Source organism: Periplaneta americana, chromosome 1 (genome assembly GCF_040183065.1).
Source record: "Periplaneta americana isolate PAMFEO1 chromosome 1, P.americana_PAMFEO1_priV1, whole genome shotgun sequence".
Lineage (NCBI taxonomy): Eukaryota > Metazoa > Arthropoda > Insecta > Blattodea > Blattidae > Periplaneta > Periplaneta americana.
The window spans coordinates 68,733,211-68,756,616 of NC_091117.1; the positions used below are offsets into that span (position 1 = coordinate 68,733,211).

Consider the following 23,406-nt stretch of genomic DNA (forward strand, 5'->3'; position numbering starts at 1 on the left):
GCGAGTGTCATTAAATAAAACATAACATTTAACATTTTTAGGCCTATATACAGGGTGGAAGTAAAATAACCCTGCACATTTTCAGAGTGAATAGCTCATGTTGTATGTAACAAAAAATTGTAATACTATATTGGTGGAAAGTCCATATTTTCCTCAAAAAAAAAAAAAAAGTTTTTTCCAAAATGTTTAACACCCTCTTATTTGGTACTGTAACTATTGACAGTAGGATCGTTCATATCAATAGAAAAGCTAAAAAAGAATCATTTATCCCTCTAGCGTACATCAATATCATAGAAGTCTTCGTGTAAATTTAATTTAACCCAGGAGAACTCGTGCAGGTTATATATGGCCCAAATTAGAAATATTTCGGCATTATACTTTTCAGGTTGGAACCATTGATTTAACCGCTAGTCAACCTTCCTGCCAATATATTGTAAACAATACCATGTTTCAGTTTGATTCCTACTGTGTATGAGTAGACAGCAACAGTTGTTTTTCGAGTATGGGATCACATTTTACCCCGCGCGAGTCCTCGCATAACCCATATTAAGTAGCGAAAATTTTTGTCCAGGCTTCTTGTTATCTACTTTAATAGATTTCCCTATGGCAATGGATATCGATAAACTGGCAGTGGATATCAATGAACGGAAACAAGCACATATTCTGGAGATATTTAATTCAATCTGGGATGAAGAATTTGATGGTGTTTGGGTAAAGAGGGTTAAATCATTTTTTGTTTAAATGGAGTTTTGTTTGCCAGGGGAATACACAAGTTAAATTCTACTAGTGGATGTGAAAAAACAAAAAGATACTAGCATTTGATGTATTTTATTTGTATAGAAATCGATTTGTAATAAGGGTCCGATGTTAAATTTTTATTTTCCTCAAAACTCATTTTTATGACTTATCTCCCTTTACCCAGACACTATCGAATTAGTTGGTAGAAGCAGTGAAGAAAAAATAGAAGAGGATTCAGTAAATACAGTCCAACATAGTGCAACTCAAATTGAAGCTACAGAAAATGTAGACAGTGATTCAGAAGAAAGTGCAGAAGATCTGTGCTTCAGTGTATACCGGTACTTTGAAGATCACTTAACATATAAACAATAAGAAATAGTTTTCCTTTAACATAATAAAAAAATTTAATATTGATATATCTGTTAATGTAGGGTACGAGAAAACTTAAAATATGTAATGGGGTCACATAGAACCCCGCGTGAGCACTTGTGTAATTAATGTTCACGCGAGTTCCCCCAGGTTAAAAACTACTAATTTCAAGTCATTGAACAATCCGACCAGATAGCACGGTTATAGCCAGAGAGGGAGATGAAAGACAGTTTACCTAGGGAGACAGACCTGAATTCGTTGACCTATTACATCTGTTTTACGAGCAGAAAGCTAGTATGTTAGCGTCGATGTTGTTAGTGCTGAAACTTTCAACTTAATATTCTAATTAAGCATGCATTTAATCACGAAACGTAGTACATCTAGGTTTTCTATTAATTTAAGTGTACCCTAATGTCCTTTAAATCTGCAGGATTATTTCACATCCATCCTGTATAGGCCTACATATACATAGGAGTCCACACCTGTGGAGTAACGGTCAGCGCGTCTGGCCGCGAAACCAGGTGGCCCGGGTTCGAATCCCGGTCGGGGCAAGTTATCTGGTTGAGGTTTTTTCCGGGGTTTTCCCTCAACCCAATACGAGCAAATGCTGGGTAACTTTCGGTGTTGGACCCCGGATTCATTTCACCGGCATTATCACCTTCAAATCATTCAGACGCTAAATAACCTAGATGTTGATACAGCGTCGTAAAATAACCCAATAAAATAAAAAAAATATATACATAGGAATCATTTCTAATTTAGAATTTTTATACATTTAACATCGTGCATCATCATCATTATCAGCAGCAGCAGCAATCACGAATTATCGCTTGTAGGCCTGTTTTTTTTTCTCATCAAGTAATATGGTTGAACTTGGTTATAACTACCACAGTTACTGTGACACCTCTGCTGGAATGACAGTTAGTGAGAAGCATGATTCTTGTGCGTTAAACAAATGTATAATTTATTATTTTTATAACAATACATTAAAAAAACTTATTTATATTGATATTTAGCAATGGTGTAAATTATTTAAAAATTCATGTACTATTGTACAGTAAACAAGAGACTGTCGTTGAGAGGAATTTGTCGTTGAGAGGAATTCGTTGGCCTCGGTAGCGTAGTCGGTATAGCGCTGGCCTTCTGTGCTCGAGGTTGCGGGTTCGATCCCAGCTCAGGTCGATGGCATTTAAGTGTGTTTAAATGCAACAGGCTCATGTCAGTAGATTTACTGGTATGGAAAAGAACTTCTACGGAACAAAATTCCAGCACACCAGTGATGCTGATATAACCTCTGCAGTTGCAAGCATCGTTAAATAAACCATAATTAAAATTTTTGAGAGTAATTCTCAGGTAGCCGATAATGTCGTAGTGACCAATACCATTTTGAAATTACTGTGACAAAAGCATTTCCGATAAAAAACTGAAATTCTGAATAGAGTGAGTAGGCCATCTTTTTTCTATCATGCCACCAACCCTTTACAAACAGTAGCCTACCGGTAGCAGGTAAAAATTCTGTACTGTACTGTAAGCCAGACATTCAGTGCAGACTGTAGCTTCCGACATTCAGTTTGCAAATAAGGTTACATGCAATGCAATGGTTCATGGTAAAATGTATTTTACTTCATTTTTGGTCCAGAGGAAATAATCGTTTTTTAGGAAAATACTCGTATTTTATACATAGATTGCAGTTGATTCCTTACAGGACATTATGTCCTCAAGAAAGACCTGCATAGGATGGGACATAACGTTAACCCAGCTTGTAGTCCTTGTTCAGAAGGAGATGAGTCTGTAGTTAATCTATTATGTGATTGCATTCGCTCATCAAAGAGCTCTCATCTTTGGAAAACACTTTCTAAAGCTTGATGATCTATCAACTGTTCCAGTCCGTAGTTTGTATCATTTTATCAAGAACGTCAAACTATTGGATTGATGGGATATGACGGGGAAGCACAACAGATCTTTTAAGTCACAGCACTGGAGCTTTCATAGCCCCCTCCCTCCTCCATTTAAATTCAGTTAAAATTCATTATTCAAAGATTTGTAGTACCGGTACCAGGGAAAATACTAGTTTTTAAAGCAAAAAATGCCCAAGGATCATCTCGGATTGTAAATTTTAACTTGCATATGGTAAGGGTAAACGAAGTTTTACGCAAGATTCTGGTATGTACTGGTATCCTAAATCTGTGATGAGAAACCCGAACCAATCAATTTAGGTTTATTTAATTTTCACTGTATTGTTATTTGTTCTTTTTTTTTACAGGTATTATGATGTTGGCACCCCTAGTTCATCTCTGAGTCCAGCATCATCAAGTTGTCTGCAGTCTCCTTGCTCATTTACTCTGGATTCTCCGTCACCTCCGCCTACAACAGCTGATTTCTGTGAGTTCTTCCAAGCATCTAGCAGTTTGTTCGAGAAGGATTTCTCAAACCTTACTTTGTCTGGTGAGTTTCGTTTACGAAGTTGAATTATTTTAGTTAAACGTTGTCGTGTTAAGAGTGTAATCTTGACATCTCATTGTTTGTCACTGCTATTTAAAATTCACATGATAAATCTTATTAGGCCTATGTATGCCTACACTTCAGTTCACCATAAGATAAATCTGACTTTGTAGTACATTAGATCTACTTTCAGTATAAGTTTTTTAACCCTCGACACTTATCTGGGGTCTTTTCTGACCCCACACCGTATTTTATCTACATCCATACACTCCGAAACGTTTCAGTAACCTAGATACCGGTAGGCTATCCTTGGTTATTTTAGTTTCCTTTACAATTAAAATTATTATTTCATAACTGTATATTGATTTTTTTTCAAGTTTATTGCTTGGGTTCGTGGATGACCCCAACTATATAACAAGTCTTTATTTTGTAGTTAGAATTAGGGATTTTGCAGTGATTGTGTTCTGTTGTAAACAAAGTGAACATGTACTTTGAAAAGTGAACAAATGAACAAATACAGCATAAACTGCCTTGTAGGCTATGGGTAAAATGTTATAGGTTCAAGAGAAATTATTTGTATTTGTAAAATTAACTCCTTGTTCTTTCTACTGCAGCAGAAGATGAGACTTAATTAATTAATTAACTGTATAAACATAATAATTAACACTTGATGCAATAACAATGTCCTTTTTGTGTTATATTTCAAGGAAAGTGAATATGTTCTCTCATTATTGAAAAAATAAAAACACAGGTACAGAATAAATAGTCTGTCATTAAAGTAATTTTATTTATTTACTTTACTTTATTTGTTTTATTTAATTTATTCATTAACTTATTTGTTTGTTTATCTGTTTGTTTGTTTAAACATAGTGAATAATTCTAGGCGCAATGAAAACTTTCAATTTGCTTATACTGTATATAAAATAATGCATTAAGCTATAAAATATCTTAATTATTAACAACAGATATTCTTGGGGAAAGAAAAGACCCCAGATAGTAGGCCTATGAAATTCTAGAGCAGCTAAGTTGCGAGGGTTAAAGAGAAATCTGACTTGTTTCCAACGTGTGATGGTTTACTCAGCTATATTATATAAGGAAAAGTGACTAACAAAATACAAAATTAACTGTCAAAATGCATTATAAGCCATTGGAAACAAAATTACAACTTGTTCAATGTTCTGTCAATTTTACAAATAATTGTTAACAGTTTTAATATTGACGTACTTTCTGCGCCTGTGGTGATGATAGACATGTTGCATACTGCAAGTCAGCCAACATACCACTGCTGCAGCTACCGTGTAGGAATTCCAAATACTGCTTTACGAATTTTCTGCACGATCCATCATAACGGAATGCGTGTTGTAGTCTTTTGCAACGTTTATTATTGTTAAAATCTTATAGTAAAAATGATTCCATGTCATTATCACGGAAGTTCGGTTCTGTTATTGTCGAAATTATCACTGCAGTAATAGCAGTCAATATTCCACCATTTTGCAGTCAGCTGACCAGATTGCGTTTTTTCGACACTTTTTTTTTCTGTAGCACTGCATGAAACGCTTTTGTTTAATAAACCCACTGATAGCATTCCAGAAAATGTATTCCATGCAGCCAACTATTCTTACAATTTCTTAAAAATTCGCAATATAATGTAAGTAGTATCAGATAAGCTTTTTATTATCAAACATGGAGTAACTCTTTATCAAAGAACATACTCTTTTCCATGGTAAACATTTTCGCTTTTATTTGTAATGATGGTTCGACTAACTATATTTTAATATCCTTTAGATATCCTGTGATATCCGTAATATAATTTTATTATATATTTCTAATTGAGACGTTATTAGTAGTGTGGTCTTTGTTGCTGTTAGTCACTCGATCTTTATATTTCAAAATCTTCTCGTTCCTCTTTCTTATAAAATTTCTATGTAATAAAATTGCAGTATCTGTAATTATTAAGTAGGTACATCCCAGTCCTGTTCCTTATTACTTTGTGATAATTATTGGATTTCACTACTCTTATCTGTACCGGTATTTATAAGTTCATTTCAAATTATTCTTTGTTGCCTGTCAATTTTAACTTATGGATCCTGAAGTTGACTTACATTCACACCAGTTATGTTTCCATTTTTATTCCAACATCTTACAAATATTATAGTGTATCTGCTACGAACATACTATGTGATATCACTCTACAAATTCGTAATTTGGATTGGAACATCCAGACAATATGTGTTATATAATTAATTGATGAACTAGTGGACTTACTCCTGTTAAATATGTAATATTTGTCCGGCTTAAAGCTGTTTCAGTGCTTCACGCACCATCATCAGAGCCTACTAGATCGCGGCGTCATCAAGAACTTCTCTGCCTGTTAGGAGGGTGTGTTTTATTGTTGTACTAACTATACATACAATAACATAAATACGGACATGGAAATCCTACACACACAAAACCCAAGAACCAAAAACTCAACACACTAGAACAATACGAAATATACAAACTCACTAAAACACACCCCGATCAAATCCTCTACATACAGATCAATTTCAGTACACACACACTATTCAACTCCACACTTCAACACCTTCCAACAATAAAACACACCCTCCTAACAGGCAGAGAAGTTCGAGATGACGCCGTGATCTAGTAGGCTCTGATGATGGTGTGTGAAGTACTGAAACAGCTGTAAGCCGGACAAATATTACATATTTAACATGAGTAAGTCCACTAGTTCATCAATTAATTATATTCAAGTGTTAAAAGTGGTGTACGCAAGATTCAAAATGAATGTGTTATATAGTTTTATGAAGTTTTTTTCACTTATTTATTTGTTTATGTATTTAACAAATTTTACATGCACTCTTTTTTTCTCTATTTCTTAAATTGTTTTTACAAATGTAATCTTCATCTTACGATGTTTGGGTGACGTATATACGTCCGTTGATGTGACATATTAATGAATTAAATACTATTATAGTCACAATCATGCCATGGTATGAAAGAGTTTGTGAAATTTTTCTTTCATACCATGGCATGATCGTGACTATAATAGTATTTAATTCATTAAATTGTTTTTGCTCTATAGTTGTTAGTGTTGAGTATGTATATACTGTAATATGATAGCTATAATTAAATTTTATGTTCTTTCTTTTAAATTAATTCTGTAAACCAGTTAAAGATATTATACTGTATTTAAAAATTAACTACGAGTATTCATTGAACTGTCCTATATATAGGTTGTACATGATTTTGGTCTTACAATTTTCTTTTTTTCTCCTGTAATTTTATTATATTATTTTTTATCATCATCGTCATCATTGATGTTATTATTATTATTATTATTATTATTATTATTAACGAAATAATTATTCTCTCTGGAATCAGATCGTGAACAAAGGGAATTATACGAAGCAGCTAAAATCATCCAGAAAGCATACCGATCATACAAGGGCCGCAAGAAGCTGGAAGAGCAGGATAAGGAACGAGCAGCAGCTGTGCTTATACAGAATTACTATCGTCGATATAAGCAGGTATGTTATTTAGTCGAAATTTATCGTCTGAAAACGTTCAACTTTCTTTTTACCAGAAAACATAACTGAACAAAGTGACAGTGTTATGTAAATGAAATATAGGCCTATATGCCATTCATTATCTCGTGAAACGTATTTGCTCGTGAGGGGAAGAATAAAGTGGACTGGGAAGCTTCCCTACCTTGCTACACTTCCACTTGCAGCTAGCTAGCTCACTTACCCCCACCATAAGGTTCTTACTATGTGCTATGGTGCATGCATGCATTTGGCTTCATGATATATTAAATGGCCTATACTTTATTATTATTATTATACAGTCGAGCTTTGATTACCGTCATTAACATGTTCCACTAAACCAGTTATTTTCAACTAGTTTGCCGCGAGAAAATGAACATAGCAAAAGTTGTCGAAGCGAAAGTTGGAAAAATAAAAGTTGAAAGAAAGTAAGTCGACAAGAGTCAACTTTCAGCGAACATGGCACAACTCAACATTCAGTAAACACGATGTAGGTGTGCGATCAGCAGAGAAGAGAATGACTGATGCACAGCCAGGGTTGTCAGGTTAGTAAAATTAGAATATCATACCAACTTTGTATTTAATTTTAATTTAAGGGATCACTGTGATCTTATTAGATCAGTTGTGCTGACCCTGAAGCTAGGCTCATTCCTAACCCACACCAGCTGATCTCACTAAGGTTCGCTGCATACCTAGGTTTGGAGCAGGCAACTCTACTCGTCCCTAGGCCAGCCCCCTTAATGTTTCGCCAGCCAGTGTTCAGAGAATGCTGTACATTGATGGTGAAATGGAGAAATGTTTATGGAATTATGTAGATATCTATTATGGGGAAACGGGATAACTTCAATTGCAATCTTTTCTGCCACAGTGTCACTATGGACCAACCTTAAAAATATCGTATTTTACATTTTTTTTACTGAAAAAATCCCCCCCCCCCGGTTGGAAACCACTGGTTTAGATTATATCAGTGTACTAAGGATTTTAAATTACAACTTTAGTGTACCACATGTTGAAAAAAGGCTTGAAAAATGTTGCAATTGATTAATGTCATATTGTTTATACATCCGTGAATGGATTTCTGCAGGTTTTATACTGTCTGGTACAAGAAATCATACTGGTATCACTAATCTTTGTTCAGTGTGCATAGGTATTTCAAGTGGAAATATTATCCTTTACGGTAATTGAATACCTGCGGGCAAAAAGGTTGTAACAGGCAAAACCTAAATTTTTCAAGAAAGACAAAAAAACTATTTTGACAACATTTTATTGACACATGTTTTCATTTTTTTTTCTTTGGACTACATAGTGCTTCTGTAACAATACAAAGGAATGAAAAAACATTTAACAATGCTGAACTTTTCGAAATTGAACAAAAAACTAACTTTTCCATGTAAAAAGATTGTAACACTTATTTACGAGGCGCATCCAGAAAGTAAGTTTCCTGATTTTTTCCCTTTGAAAGTAAACGTAATTAGCCGTGTCAATTGCGCATGCGTAACAGATCTATGATGTATCAATCATATGCCACCCGGACAGGTCCCGCTTGGTGCAAGTAGTGCGGCAGCAGTGGTCCGAAATGGAAGCTCTTATTCCTTCTCCCACCGCCTGCGAGGTTCGGTCGGTGATAAAGTTCTTTAATGCACAAAGCATTGCACCAATTGAAATTCATCGGCAGCTCTGTCAGGTCTATGGACCGAACATCATGAGTAAGCAGATGGTGCGTCGCTGGTGTAGGAGTTTTCTGAAGGTCGTTAAAGTGTCCATGATGAAGAGTGCAGTGGGCGACCGTCCCTCATCAATGATGATCGTGTTGAGCTGGTGCGGCAGTGCATCATGGAGAACCGTCGCTTCACGATTACGGAACTGAGCAGCCATTATCCGCAGATATCGCGATCCTTGTTGCATGAGATTGTCACTAAGCACCTGCTGTTCAAAAAAATGTGTGCCAGGCGGGTGCCGAAAAACCTGACACCCGAACACAAAATGCAACGTTTAGGAGCAGCACTGACATTTCTGCAACGGTATCAGGATGATGGCGATGAGTTCCTCGACAGGATCGTCATGGGCGATGACACTTGGATTTTGCACTTCACCCCGGAAACCAAGCAGCAGTCAATGCATTGGTGGCATAGTGGATCTACGAAATTCAAACAGACGCTGTCGGTACGGAAAGTGATGTGCATGGTGTTCTGGGACAGGAAGGGCATCTGCTCATTGACTTCCTTCCAAGAGGTGAAACAGTGAACGCTGACCGTTACTGTGAAACACTGCGAAAATTGCGACGTGCCATTCAAAACAAGAGGCGTGGAATGCTTACTGCAGGTGTTGTGCTCCTCCATGACAATGCTCGTCCACATACGGCTCGGCGCACAGCAGCTGTTTTGACGGAATTTGGCTGGGAGTTGTTTGATCAACCACCCTACAGTCCTGATCTTGCTCCCAGCGATTTTCACGTTTTCTTGCACCTCAAGAAATTCCTGTCCTCCGGTGAGCGTTTTGGCAACGACGAAGAGCTGAAGACGTCTGTCACACGCTGGTTCCATTCACAGGCGGCAGAGTTCTACGACAGAGGGATACAAAAGTTGATCCCACGATACGATAAGTGTCTCAATTCTGATGGTGGCTACGTTGAAAAATAGCTGAAACATTGCTGTACCTGTTGCCAATAAATGTTTTCCTGAAAGTGTGTGTTCTTTTTTAAAAAAAATAGGGAAACTTACTTTCTGGATGCGCCTCGTACATTGTTGGTTACAACTTTTTAACAATTTGTGCAGTATTTTCTAGAAATTGCGTAAGGAGTACTTCTTCTCCTGACATCTATAAGCTCCACACGTTCAGCAGATAGATAAAAGGTTATTTGATTATAATCCATGTGGTAAAATTTTTAAAACAGAAGTTTGTTGTCCTCCTTACTTAAATCCCTGCATTTATAGGGGCATTTGCATGAAGCCATCTGAAACCATAAGAAACGAAATACATATTTAGATTGTAATCACAATATCTAAGTATTATTGTAATGTTGTCTTTTACTAATTTAATTTTGTATTGAAGATATTAATTGCCGAATCCTCGGCCTCATCTCACTTCATCTCCGTTTGGTCTGATTACATGGTTGGGTTTTTTCCGAGGTTTTCCCCAACCATAAGCCAAATGTCAGGTAATCTGTTGGCGAATCCATGCCTCATCTCACTACATCTCGCCAAAAAATTGTAATCTTGTAAAATTTTGACTTGTTCCACATCTTAAAGCTTCATTGCTAATGTAAGATCTATGGAACACAATAAATGAAATGAAAAAAATCTCACTTTAACCTAATGTTCATATGTGGTATAACAAAACTTATAACCTTTATGCACCCACTCTTCACTTGGTATTTTTCCTGGTCTAGGTTTGTTTCCATGAGCTACGTATGGTTGTCCAGAATTACATTTTTGTTTCTTCTGATTCCTCTTCCACTTTGATATATTAATTTTTCTCTTTTTATCTTTATTTCTATCACCACAAAGGTTTGGACTAACTTTCAAGTATGCAATGTCAGTCATTACTACTAAACGGTTACCGGTACAACAAATACCTTACTATAATAATACCGGACAGCTGTACACTAGCAGCATTGACGTGAGTGCGAAATGTCGTGGAGCTGGCATCTAGCGGAGAGGTGTGGTATTACGACTACAAATACAAATATTAATATAGCGGGAATCGGACTATTGTTTAAAATGTGAGGTACTAAAGTGGAATAATATATGAGACACTTAAGAAATGTTGAATAGTATTTAATGTAACATTATTATTTTATATCAAAGCTGCATATTATGAGGAATATTGCATACTTCGTATTACTTTCCGTAATTAATTGTTACATATTTTTTCTTTGCTTTAGTGAGACAAAATTAATCTGACATTAAGAATGAATTTACAATAACACTTTATATATATATGCATTGCTGACAGTTGTAAAGATAAAATTGGTAGAAATCTGATGCTTGTAATAATTAGTAAAGGCATGTGGATAACAATAAAACTTAATTTGCTAAAACATTAAATTTCCCAATATTTTTAACTTCTATTCATTTATTAGGCCTAAATAAAAAAAGCTAATTTTTATTGTTCTACCAACACAGAGACGAAGGCATTAGACCTACTAAAGAATGTTGTTGACTCATGTTTTATGATCCCTCGGAAATCGAAAGTACGATTTGGAGCAGTTTGCAATGCTGTAATTGTAGCAGTTATAAAGAGCACAAACCTTGACATTTTAACACAGCATTAATTAATAAAACTATTTACTAGCCTAGCAACAATCTACATTATAGTATATTACAGCTTGCTTCACGGGTTTCAGCACACCCTGCCACTTAGGTAGCAGCACCTGCGCCGTTCGCGCTAGCTGTCTAATATTATTATACTAAGGTATTTGGTTACAAACTTCTTGCTTCCGCACAACAATATAATTTCAAATATAAACAGATAAATATCAGCTTTGCCAACATTAACTTCATACATACATTCCCCAAGGCTTCTCCAACTTTTCTGCACAGAAACATGTCTTTGAGAAAAAATACAGGTTACAACCTTTTTTCCCCACAGGTATTCGATTACATTATTTGTCTTGCTAAATGTGTAACAGTAATCGAGGTTGCCAATGTACGTCCACGAAATATAATGCGTATAATTAATTAACTAGCAGACTTATTCGTGTTAATTATGTAAGATTTGTGTGGCTTACAGCTGTTTCAGTGCTTCACGCATCATCCTCAGAGCCTACTAGATCTCGGCGTCATCTCGAACTTCTCTGCCTGTTATGTGGGTGTGTTTGATTGTTGAAAGGTGTTGAAGAATGGAGTCAAATAGTGTGTGTGTACTGAAATTTATCTGTGTGTTGAGAATTTGATCGGGGTGTGTTTTAGTGTGTTTGTGTATTTCGTATTGTTCTAGTGTGGTGAGTTTTTGGTTCTTGGGTTGTATGTGTAGGATTTCGAATTATACAAACACACTAAAACACACCCCGATCAAATTCTCAACACACAGATCAATTTCAGCACACACACACTATTTGACTCCACTCTTCAACACCTTTCAACAATCAAACACACCCACATAACAGGCAGAGAAGTTCGAGATGACGCCGAGATTAGTAGGCTCTGAGGATGGTACGTGAAGTACTGAAACAGCTGTAAGCCGCACAAATCTTACATAATTAACACGAGTAAGTCCGCTAGTTAATCAATTAATTATATTCAAGTGTTAAAAGTAGTATAGGTACGCAAGATTCAAAATGGAGTATAATGCGTAGTAAACCATGCGTTTTATGTTGTAATAGTAGCCATTTCTCTTTAGTTATTAAATGGCCCATGTACTGATTTATTATTTATGACCTGTAGAATTAGATATGTGTGTATAGATCTGTGTAAGAAAAACTGAAGACCAATCAAGATAAAGGAAATGTGTTACATTTCTATGTTCTTTATTTGAAATATATTTCTGAGAGACGTTTTCTTGTAATTTTAAGATCACAAGTATCTAATGACGATATTGTTTTTTTTTTCTTTTTCCATGGCTGTCTGTTGGATATCACAGTATGCTTACTTCAAGCAAATGACCCGTGCAGCAATGGTAATACAAAATGGTTTCCGTTCGTACTGCGAACACAAGAGGTTCAAGAAGAGCCAGGAGGCAGCTGTGTGCATTCAGAACTACTACCGCAACTACAGGGAGCAGGGGGGGAGAGGAGGGAGTCGTGAGGGCACTCCTAGTAATGCTACTTCTGTGGTGCAGGCAAATGCCAACAGCAGTAGTGGTCTCAAGTAAGTCTGCCCACCTGCGATGATGCTGTCACCTAGGATCACATTCATATAACCTGCTGAGAAATATAACAGTCGTTGTACTGTTAATTCAGTTTTGTACAGAAAGAAAATTGAAGATAAGTTGTAACTGTTAATGTGCTCTGGCGAAGCATGAAATGATCAAAAACTATAAATATTATCTAACAAACTATGGCCTGCAACACTCAGTAGCTTGACTGTTATACCAGAAATTTTGAGACAAGACCTGTTGGTCTATTGCCTTTGTGGATTAGCAATAGAACATAATTTTGAATCATAAGAATCATTATTTGTGATAATAATACTTCTGTTACTTGAACTATATTAGTTAAACCATTAAAAGTGTTGTAATTTAAGCAGGTTATGTACCTATGACAGACGGATCCCATTTCGGCACCAGTGTGGTGTCATCTTCAGTGTCCTTGGAACCACTGCTGTTCCAGCTGATCTTGATTTCTGACATTTGCGTTCGTCAGTTGTGGAGTGGGGGTGTATTGCTCTTATGCCCAGATTTTTACATAGGACAGACAGGAAGATCCTTTCAAACAAGACACAATGAACACATTAAAGTTATAACTAAATCTTACATCACATCAAATTACTCAGAACATATTACCAACTACAATCACGACTACAATAACATAGAAACAGATATGGAAATACTACACATCACACCAAAAAGTCCACAGTTAAACATACAGTATTAGAACATTACGAAATATACAAGCACACAATAACACACCCACAACATATACTTAATACACAATTACAGTTCAACCCCCATACATTATATTCGACATCATAATACATGACACACAAACAACCACCCCATAACTGACGAATGCAAATGCCGGAAATCAAGATCAGCTGGAACAGCAGTAGTTCAAAGGACACTGAAGATGACACCACACCAGTGTCAAAACAGGACCCATCTGTCATAGGTACATAACCTGTTTAAATTATAACATTTTTAACGGTTCAACTAATATAGTTTCAAGTTTTAAACAAGTGTTAACATGAACAAGAAACAATGAATACTTCTGTTACGATTACGAAATACTTATAAATCTATAGAGCCTTAAATTACTGTGAAACTATGGGTTTCGGTACTATAATACTTAGAAGCAAGCAGGCAAAGAGTAACCCTCTAAGAACCAAATATTACGATCAACGAAAAAACAATATTATAGTGAATAATTGCTGAATAGAACAAAAAAAGTGTTGTAAATTGTATTTCATTAATATTATTTAAATAAATGTATTACTAACAATATAAATAAATAAGTAAATGGAGGAGAAATTGATGAATGAATAAATGAATAAAGAATGGAAGAAAAGAACTAACGGATTAATTACCAGTAACTAACGAAGAAAGTAATTATGAAAAGTGAGCGAAGGAAGAGGAAAGGAATGAATAAGTGCTGTAAATAAATAAATAAATAAATAAAGAAATGATAGACGGAGAAAGAATTTATATGATAACGAATATATGAATAGCTAAGTAAATAAATAAATAAACAAACCAAGGGAGGAATGAGTGAGTGAATTGAAGAATAAATGAATAATTATATAAATAACGACTTAATTAATTAAGGCAGTAGTAAATGATGGAGTAAGTAAATTAATTCTCTAATGAAGGGGCAAACAAAGGCATAAATAAAAGGCATGAGTAAATGAATAAATACATTATTTACTTACCGGTACTCATTTCACTTACTTTACTTTATTCCGGGCATGATGGCTACGTGGTCTAAGATCCGCTCCCTTAGGCAGCACTGTCCGAAGTTTCACGGGTTCGAATCCCATCTCATGCATGGACGAATGTCTTATATTAATGTTTTGCCCTGTGAGTGTCTGTGTGGAGGCATCTACACTCTACTGACTCCAGACTAGGGGATGCCCACATATATTATGTGTTTGTGTTGTAGTGTATATGACCATAGAATTGTCTCCTCCCCTACACGTACGTATTGGTGTGCAAGTCCTACAACAAGAATAGGTTAAACAAAAAAAAAAAAAAATACTTAGTCTACTTATTTTATTTACTTATATTTTACTAATTTAGTTTACTTATTTTACGTAAATGCTTGACTTATTTATTTACTTACATATTTACTATCCGACTGAGCGGTTATGTTGCATCTCGATTTCTCCCACCTGTTTCTCTGTAAAGGCTAGAAGTTGGGGTATTAGGCGCTTTCTTGAAAATATTTGCTGTTCGAAATTGGAAGTCTACGTATTGTTATATGACTGTTTAAAATAATTTAAAGAAAAAGGCCCACTAAAGTAATTGCTACGTGACTTCCCCTGTTTTGCCGATCTTTATCAAACAGTAGTTTACAAGCCTACTTACTGTATTTTACGTACTGGTACATGCTTTACTTACGTCTTAATTAGTTACTTACATATTTAGTTTAGGGCCTACTTACTGTAGTTGGTTTACTTATTTATTTACTTATATATTTAGTTTAAGGCTCTACTTATTGTATGTAGGTACTTTACATGCTTTACTTATTTATTTACTTACATTTTTAGTTTACTTATTTTACGTACATACTTTACTTATTTATTTACATACATATTTAGTTTAGAGGCCTACTTATTTCACGTAGTCTACATGCTTTACTTATTCATTTACTTACATATTTAGTCGACTTATTTTACATACCGTACCAGTACATTCTTTACTTATTTATTTTACTTAGTAAGCTTATTGTACTTATTTACTTACCGGTACCAATGTTACTTAGGTGCTTATTTTACTTGCTTGCTTTACTTATTTACTTAATTATTTTATTCACCTGCTTTACTTCACTTACTTCGCTTATTTACTTCACTTATTTTACTTTTTACTTTGCTTATTTAGGCCTACTATCTTAGGCCTACTTCTTTACTTACAGTGCCGTACTTTACTTCTGTAAACTGGGGTAAACTTGACCATAAAACAAACGAAAAATTAAATCATGATATATCATCTCTTTATGTGACTTAATAAATACCGTAGTTAAGAAATGAGGGAAAATAATGAATTTTAAGGTTTAAATTTACGTTCAGTACATCTGATATCATGCTTTAAATCCTTTCTTTTATGGTCAAGTTTACTCCAGTGGTCAAGTTTACCCCAGTTTATTATGGTATGCCTACTCATTTGTCCACTTGTCTTACCTGCTTGCTGTACCGTAGCTTATATTATGGTACTTCCTTGTTGTACTTGCTTACCTTACTTACTTATTTACATGAAAGAACAAATAAACGAAGACGGACGAAAGAATAATTAGGGTATGAATGAATGAAATAATGAACAAATGAACAAATAAATAAATGCAGAAAGAAACAAATGAATAAATAGCAAATAAGCAAGCCAAAGATTGAATAAATATGGACAGTGTGTGAAAAGCATTGATATCTTGCATATAATACCGTACATAATTTACTCTTACATTGTTATTTTTAAATCAGTTGTAAGAATCTACCCGAAAGTACTATTAAAATAGGTAGGCCTATGCTTAATCCATACAATAAAAGCATAATGTGAAACAAAAGAATATGAGGAAGGATATATTCTTTCATACTTCTGAGGAAGATTTTTGTACCTCATATTCTGATAATAACAGTCCAACTGCACCAAATTTAGTTTTGATGGACTTTAACTGGTGTAAGTAGTGCCTAACAAGAAAAAATTTCATCTGGCATGCATTTAAGTGTTTGTTACAAAAATGTTATCAATTTGAAGTACAAAGTGAAAGCCACAATTAGGTGTCTGCGTGTTCTATGTATGTAAATGTGATCCTTTTGGACGGCCGTGATGGTAATATAGCTTCCCACTGTCTCCCTGCCTGCTTCAGTGTGGTTGTGTGTTACTGTGGTAGTTCCAGATGTGCTCGTCTTGGTAACTATGGTATTTTCTCTTTCTGTTGTGTGATAAAGGAAAGGAACACTCAATATCGGAGTTGTATTTCTAAAGTCGCCAATGTTCCTTTCTTTGATATGTCGAAGTAATACCTGTTTGGTTCCTCAAGTTCAAGACAAAATATCAGTTTTATTTTTATGATGCCAAATCTGTTTAATATTCATGCTTGGGTGCCAGTTATAGTTATTGCTGTGGTTTCTTGCTCTATGGGGAAATTCCTTTAAAAGTGCCATGTATAATAGAGACAGTTGCTTTTGACTGTTGGGAGAACATGCTCAGTAGCTTAAGTGAAGCCAGCTGACCATGAGGAGATATTTTATTTTATTTTTTTAAATTTTGCAAAGTTTTGTAAATAAATTTTATATCTGGTTTCCTTTATTTTACAGCTGAAACTTCATTTCATAAGTTGGCTGTAATGTCGTAACAGTAGAAAGATGGTCCTGAATAATTTTATTATGCGGCTAATGCATTTTAGAATAATTACAATATAAAATTGTAAGTTGTTAGGTACATATTTTCGCCTAGTCGAACGGTTACAGCAAGAATTTAAAACTCAAAATCCCAACTGGGCCAAATAACTGAGTGTAAGATCGTGTGGGTCGCAAGAAAAAGAAATAGACATATTATGTAATCTGAAATGTAAAAATCCGTGGCGCTACAACCCATGAAGGGCCAAGACCGACCAGCTGGCTGCTGGCCTCACGTCCACATGCCAAAGCAGAGGTGGACGATCATCAACCAGAATGGAGGTATCGTGTGGTTAGCACGATGATTCCCCCAGCCATTATAGCTGGTTTTCGAAACCGGATTTTCACTACCTATCGTAGCTCCCCAAGTGCATCACGATGCTGGGTGGGCACCAGTCCCATACACTGGCCGAAATTTCATGAGAAAATTTCTTCCCCCCATGAGGACTCAAACCAGTGCGCATTCCGTAATGTGAGTCCTAGGCTTGATGCCTTAGACCACGACACCATAGCACAGGACAATATGAAATGTATTAGCAATATTTGTTTATAGCAATATATATTGTTTGCCTGTAAGAAACATAGATTAATGTTTTCTTCCTGATATCTGACATCTCTTTTCTGTCACCAATCAACATAAAACCTCAAAATCGCTATGCTGCGCGCCATTTTTCACGTTTAATTTACGAACTCTCTAATCGCAGGACACATTCCACTTGTTTCCCCATAATAATCTGAAGCCGCATAGATATCAGGGGCAGTATGAGCCCCTCAGGCCATGAATTTGTCACGTTCTGGTCTACATATTCGTTTTCTATGTAGGTAAAGCAGATTCGAATCCTGGCGAGCCCGAGTTGAATTTGTAGTGGACAAACACTGTGCTTGGTAGTAGAATTTCGCAATGTACTCCGTTTCTCTTACCAAATTTCATCATTACCTCATTAATCATCATAGTTATTACCAGTACATGGTGCTATGTATGTGGATCGTCTCCCATGGTGTAGTGAGGACATTGCTGTAGTGGCAAAAAATACAGTTACAATGCATCACTTCTAGAAGGAGACACTTACTGTGTGCCTGCTATTGGATTTTTAAAGAATATAAATTCTTCTGAAAAAAAAAAAAACTTATTAATCACATAAATAGTTCCTAGAAGATTGAAAATCATTTCCAAAAATAAAGTCTCATTTAAAAATACGTCAGTTTTGCCAGATATTCAAGGATAATGATCGTACTAGAATAAATAGTAATAGGTATAAACAATAAATTGTAAAAAAAAAAAAAAAAAATTGTATTCTCATTATTACTTTCTGAGATAATTTATTGTTTATACATTTGATATTTTAGCATACCCAAGATAGGGTTGGCTGACTCCCCTTAATAAATAATCGAGTAATTAACTTGTATTAAATCAGTGCAAAGAAATGAAGCTGTGCTGGAAAGAATGGGTGAAGAAAGAATGATGCTGAAATTGATCAAGAAGAGGAAAAGGAATTGGTTGGGTCGCTGGTTGAGAAGAAACTGTCTATTGAAGGATGCACTGAAAGGAATGGTGAACGGGAGAAGAGTTCGGGGCAGAAGAAGATATCAGATGATAGATGACATTAAGATATATGGATCATATGAGGAGACAAAGAGGAAGGCAGAAAATAGGAAAGATTGGAGAAAGCTGGGTTTGCAGTGAAAGACCTGCCCTTGGGCAGAACACTAAATGAATGAATATCAATGAAAAAAATGAAATAGAACATAAATCCTTCTTTAATGTGAATGAATAGAAATAATAATTATAATGAATATTTCATTCATAATTTTTTGCCCAAGGGCAGGTATTTCGCTACAAATCTAGCATTCTCCAATTTTCTCTATTTTCCGCGTCTCTCTTAGTCTCCTCCACATAGGGTCTGTATATCTTTATGGTAACTATCATCTGATATCTTTATCAGCCCCAAACTTCCGTCCACCATTTTTTAATTGGCTTTTTAACGACTGTATCAACTGTGAGATTATTTATCATCGAAGGGATCTGTAATAATGAGATGATATTTGGCGAAATGAGGCCGAGGATTCACCTTACAGTTGCCTTACAGTTGGGGAAAACCTCGGAGTAAACCCAACCAGCAGAAATCGAACCCATGCTCTCGAGTGCAACTCCGGATCTATAGGCAAGCACCTCAGCTGACTGAGCTACACCGGTGGCTCCAGCTTTCCTTCCAGTGCATCTTTCAGTAGACAGTTTCTTCTTAGCCAGTGGCCCAGCCAATTTCTTTTTCTCTTCTTGATCATGACATATATATTAATGATCTTTGTTTGATTTGTGGCATATGTACTTCTAAAATACTGCATGAATTATGTATATAAAGGAAACTGAAACTTTAGGAACCAACACAGCAAAATGGTGCAAGGAAGCTCATCAAAATTGAATATGATGAATGTAATGTACCATAGCTTTCACTGACTTTACAGACATCTTTATAAGGACATACAATACATTGGTATCAATATTTGGACAACATTGCAAATAAAAAATTCCAAAAGTCGTGAAACCACTGTTCTCAATAATACATTATTTAGTTATAATTTATTTTCTTATCATTTAATTCACCAAGATAATAATTTAGAACTGAGAATTATAAGTAACTTTTCTATCTTGTTAGTAAATGCGAATCTGCCAGTGTGGATTTAGATGATGTACAAATTAAACATGCGTATCATTTAATTTAAACCGAGACTCAATAGTGAAATCAGCAAATCATATTTGGTACAACCTGATTCTGTTTAAAAATTTATAAAAAAAAACATTACAGTTTTTTACTAAAAATCTGGAAGCCCCCTTTATAATTCTCAGTTCATTTGTCTTGAATTTGTTACGATTTTATTTTCATCCGTACTTGTTTAGTATTATTTAAGAGGTGTCTATTGGAGGAAGATATAAGACTGAACATTTCTGTCTCCAGGCGAACGTATTCACAGAGACGGCAGCATCAGGCAGCCAGAAAAATCCAGCAATTTATGCGACAGTCTAAAAACAAGTGAGTAACTTTTATTGATATTATGATTAACTGTGATTTTCTTGCAGATATTAGAGACTGAATTGCTTCATCATCTACAGCCTACGTACCCTAGGTAAAATTTACAGCATTGTGTCGAGTATTAAAAAATTCAATATTGTCGATTAATACTATATTAAACTATCCTTTTTTTTTATATATTTCCCTTAAATTGGATGTGGAGACCGGAAAACGTTATGTTCCGTCAAATGACAAACTAATTGTGGTAGCAAAATTACAGTCTTACGAATTTCTTTTACATTGCCGAATTGTGTGAATGAATAAAATACACTTTTTAACATTTTATAATTTATATAATCTCAACACAGAATATTTAGTTGAAAATTGTGTAGCATACATTATCACACGTAATATAATAGTCATTTATAGTATAAGAGAGTAAAACAAGATTTTATCTGCTACTGGAAAGTTTAGTTCTTGAGGTAAAGCCGAGAGTGGTAATTTCCACGAGCAAATAAAATTTGTTCACTCTCTTGTGATATACAATATTTTTTCCATTACTGGTATCTAAACCAAAGTAGTGCAAGACAATTTTAATTTTAAATTTTAGGCCTTTTCTTGGTAATGTGATGGTTGTGAAGAAGTGTTAAGTGAATGAATGTATGTATTTTATTGTTGGTAATGTGTTGGTTGTCAAGGAGAAAGTGATTTAATTTTTTTTTTTACACTAGCATTATAAACAGTCTTTATTGTTAGTCAAACAAAATCGTCCACAATATGCCACATTATTGTACCAGTGCCGTAAGATATTACCATGCCAACTAAAATGTAGTGACTTATGATGGCATAACTTGTGCCACAAAATAAAATTTTTATCAAACAGTTTTCCTTGCAACAATATTTGAATACATCACTGTTGTCATAGCAACTCATTCTTCATAGACCATGATATCAAACTACCCATAATTATAAATTTGATACTGTTATTCATTAATTAATTGTTTTATAATGCTGTCATATAAAAAATTAACGTATGAAGCATGTTTATAATGTAATGCAATTATTACATTCTTCAAAAGCATTAAACTCACACTCTTGCAATAAAGTATAATATTATAAACTAAGTCTGATTAGTGTAATATGTAGCTAATCGGTGATGTTTGCAGTGGAGAAGGGAAAGGAACGGACCACCCTACCCCATTATCTCCTGGCCTAGTTGCCTCATAAGTGGTGATCTGTCTGTGGACAGTTGACTAAACAACATTATGAACTAGTTTCATAATTGCTTTTAATTCACTGCTATGAATAAAAGCATTGTTCATGTTGGCAAGGACGTCGAAACAAATACCAGTTTAGATACCAGTACTAGTACCGTAATGGAAAAATGTAATATTTGTTTCATTATGTTGCAAATAACACCCAATTCATATAACAATCTAGAACTACCTGTAGACAATTAATAAATATTCTAGCATAAAGAAATATCCACAGAAAAGAGAATATTTGCTCATCAATACACGGGTGACTACTAGATCTAGAAACAATTTACTTTACATAAAAGAATTAACAATTTTCATTTACAGAAAATTATTTAATACAGAGGGTCGTACTAAAAATCATGAGCAACACATTGCTATAATTTCAATTTCAATAATGTAAGAAAAACGATTTTATGATCATAATCTACAGACTTTACACTGTGTATTGACTTATTGTGACGTCATTAACTTCTATCATGTGACCACAGGCAATGTTTGCAAAATGGTCAACAACGATGGTTTGTTTTGACAGCGTGCTGTCATTAAATTCCTTATTAAAGAAGAAAAATCTGTTGCTGAAATCTGTTGCTTCAGGGTTCATACAGAGACGTTTGCATGGGTGCCAGCAGTGCTAAGGGATGGGTGAAACATTTCGAAGTTGGGAACACGAGCATTCAAAATGAGCCTCATAGAGGTCGTCCTCGAACTGCCTCCACGGAACGCAACAAGGAAAGAGTTGATGAGTTCTGGAATGCATTTTGGTTGAATTTCTTGAACCTGGACAGACCATAAATGCTGTCCGCTATATTCAGACAGTTTTGAAACTTCGTTGTGCATTGCACGAGAAACACTCTGGAAAGAAGATCATCCTGCTACACGATAACACGTGGCCTCACACTGATCGTGTCACCATTGAGAAAACCAGAACATTTGGGTGGGAAACTCTTTCGCAATCTCCCTACAGTCCCAACTTGGCACCCTCCGACTACCATCTTTTTGGTTTTGTAAAGGAGCAGCTGCAAGGCCAACACTACGAGATGCTGGAGGACATCCGGAAGGCAGTGCTCAGTGTCTGCGGGAAGATGAAATGGACTTCTAAGGCAAGGAAATTTTCAAAGTTACAGAACGGCGGGAAAAATGTGAGCAAAGAAATGGAGACTATGTTGAAAAGTAATAGAAAAGTCTGTAGATTAAGATTATGTACTTGGTTTATCTAAAAAATAAAAATTAAGATTTATAACAATGGGTTGGTCATGACTTTCATATACGAAATTAGGAGATATGCAATGTTGCGAAACATCGATTTCAAGGTAACACCCCTTATAAAAATGTCGTTTATATAATTTTGTATGTCTGTCCACTCTTTAATCTGTCTGTCTTTGTGTCTTTCTCTCTCTGTCTGTGTCCGTCTTTCTGTATATCTGTACACAGACTGTCTTTACTGTGGGATAAATCTTACTCATATGCAATATCGAAAATTTTTTTTCAGTGTCTCATAAACATTAAAATTCAGTAACTTTCACAAATTAATATTATTTTATGTAAAGTCTGTAAGTATCCTCTTCTCGCTTCCGAAAAAAAGTTTGTCTTAAAAAGTTTTATTCTGAATTTTTACCTTGCATTAGAAAGATATTCAAAAACAATAATTAGACAGTAAAGTGATTTGCAAACAATTTTGTTTGTATTCAGTTTTACAGTACTAAATACATGGAAATCAGGATTTATTTCTAGATAACTCACAAAATGTCCTTGGACTAACTAAAAAAGTTTGTTTGCTTAAAATAAATACAGTAGAACCCCTTTTTAACAAATCTCTGAGGGATTACTTCCCCCCCCCCCTTAA

At 35.0% G+C, this 23,406-nt stretch overlaps 1 protein-coding gene across 11 annotated transcripts in view; it reads left to right on the forward strand.

Annotated features, from left to right (window-relative positions):
• Positions 1–23,406, forward strand: part of Camta (Calmodulin-binding transcription activator) — a 1,741,786-nt gene that overhangs the window by 1,658,337 nt on the left and 60,043 nt on the right. For all 11 annotated transcript variants that reach the window (XM_069821663.1, XM_069821692.1, XM_069821654.1 and 8 more), the window contains 4 exons: positions 3,371–3,552; positions 6,934–7,079; positions 12,675–12,901; positions 20,251–20,325. In XM_069821663.1, the coding sequence (XP_069677764.1) occupies positions 3,371–3,552; positions 6,934–7,079; positions 12,675–12,901; positions 20,251–20,325 (630 nt within the window). The remainder of the gene's footprint in view (positions 1–3,370; positions 3,553–6,933; positions 7,080–12,674; positions 12,902–20,250; positions 20,326–23,406) is intronic.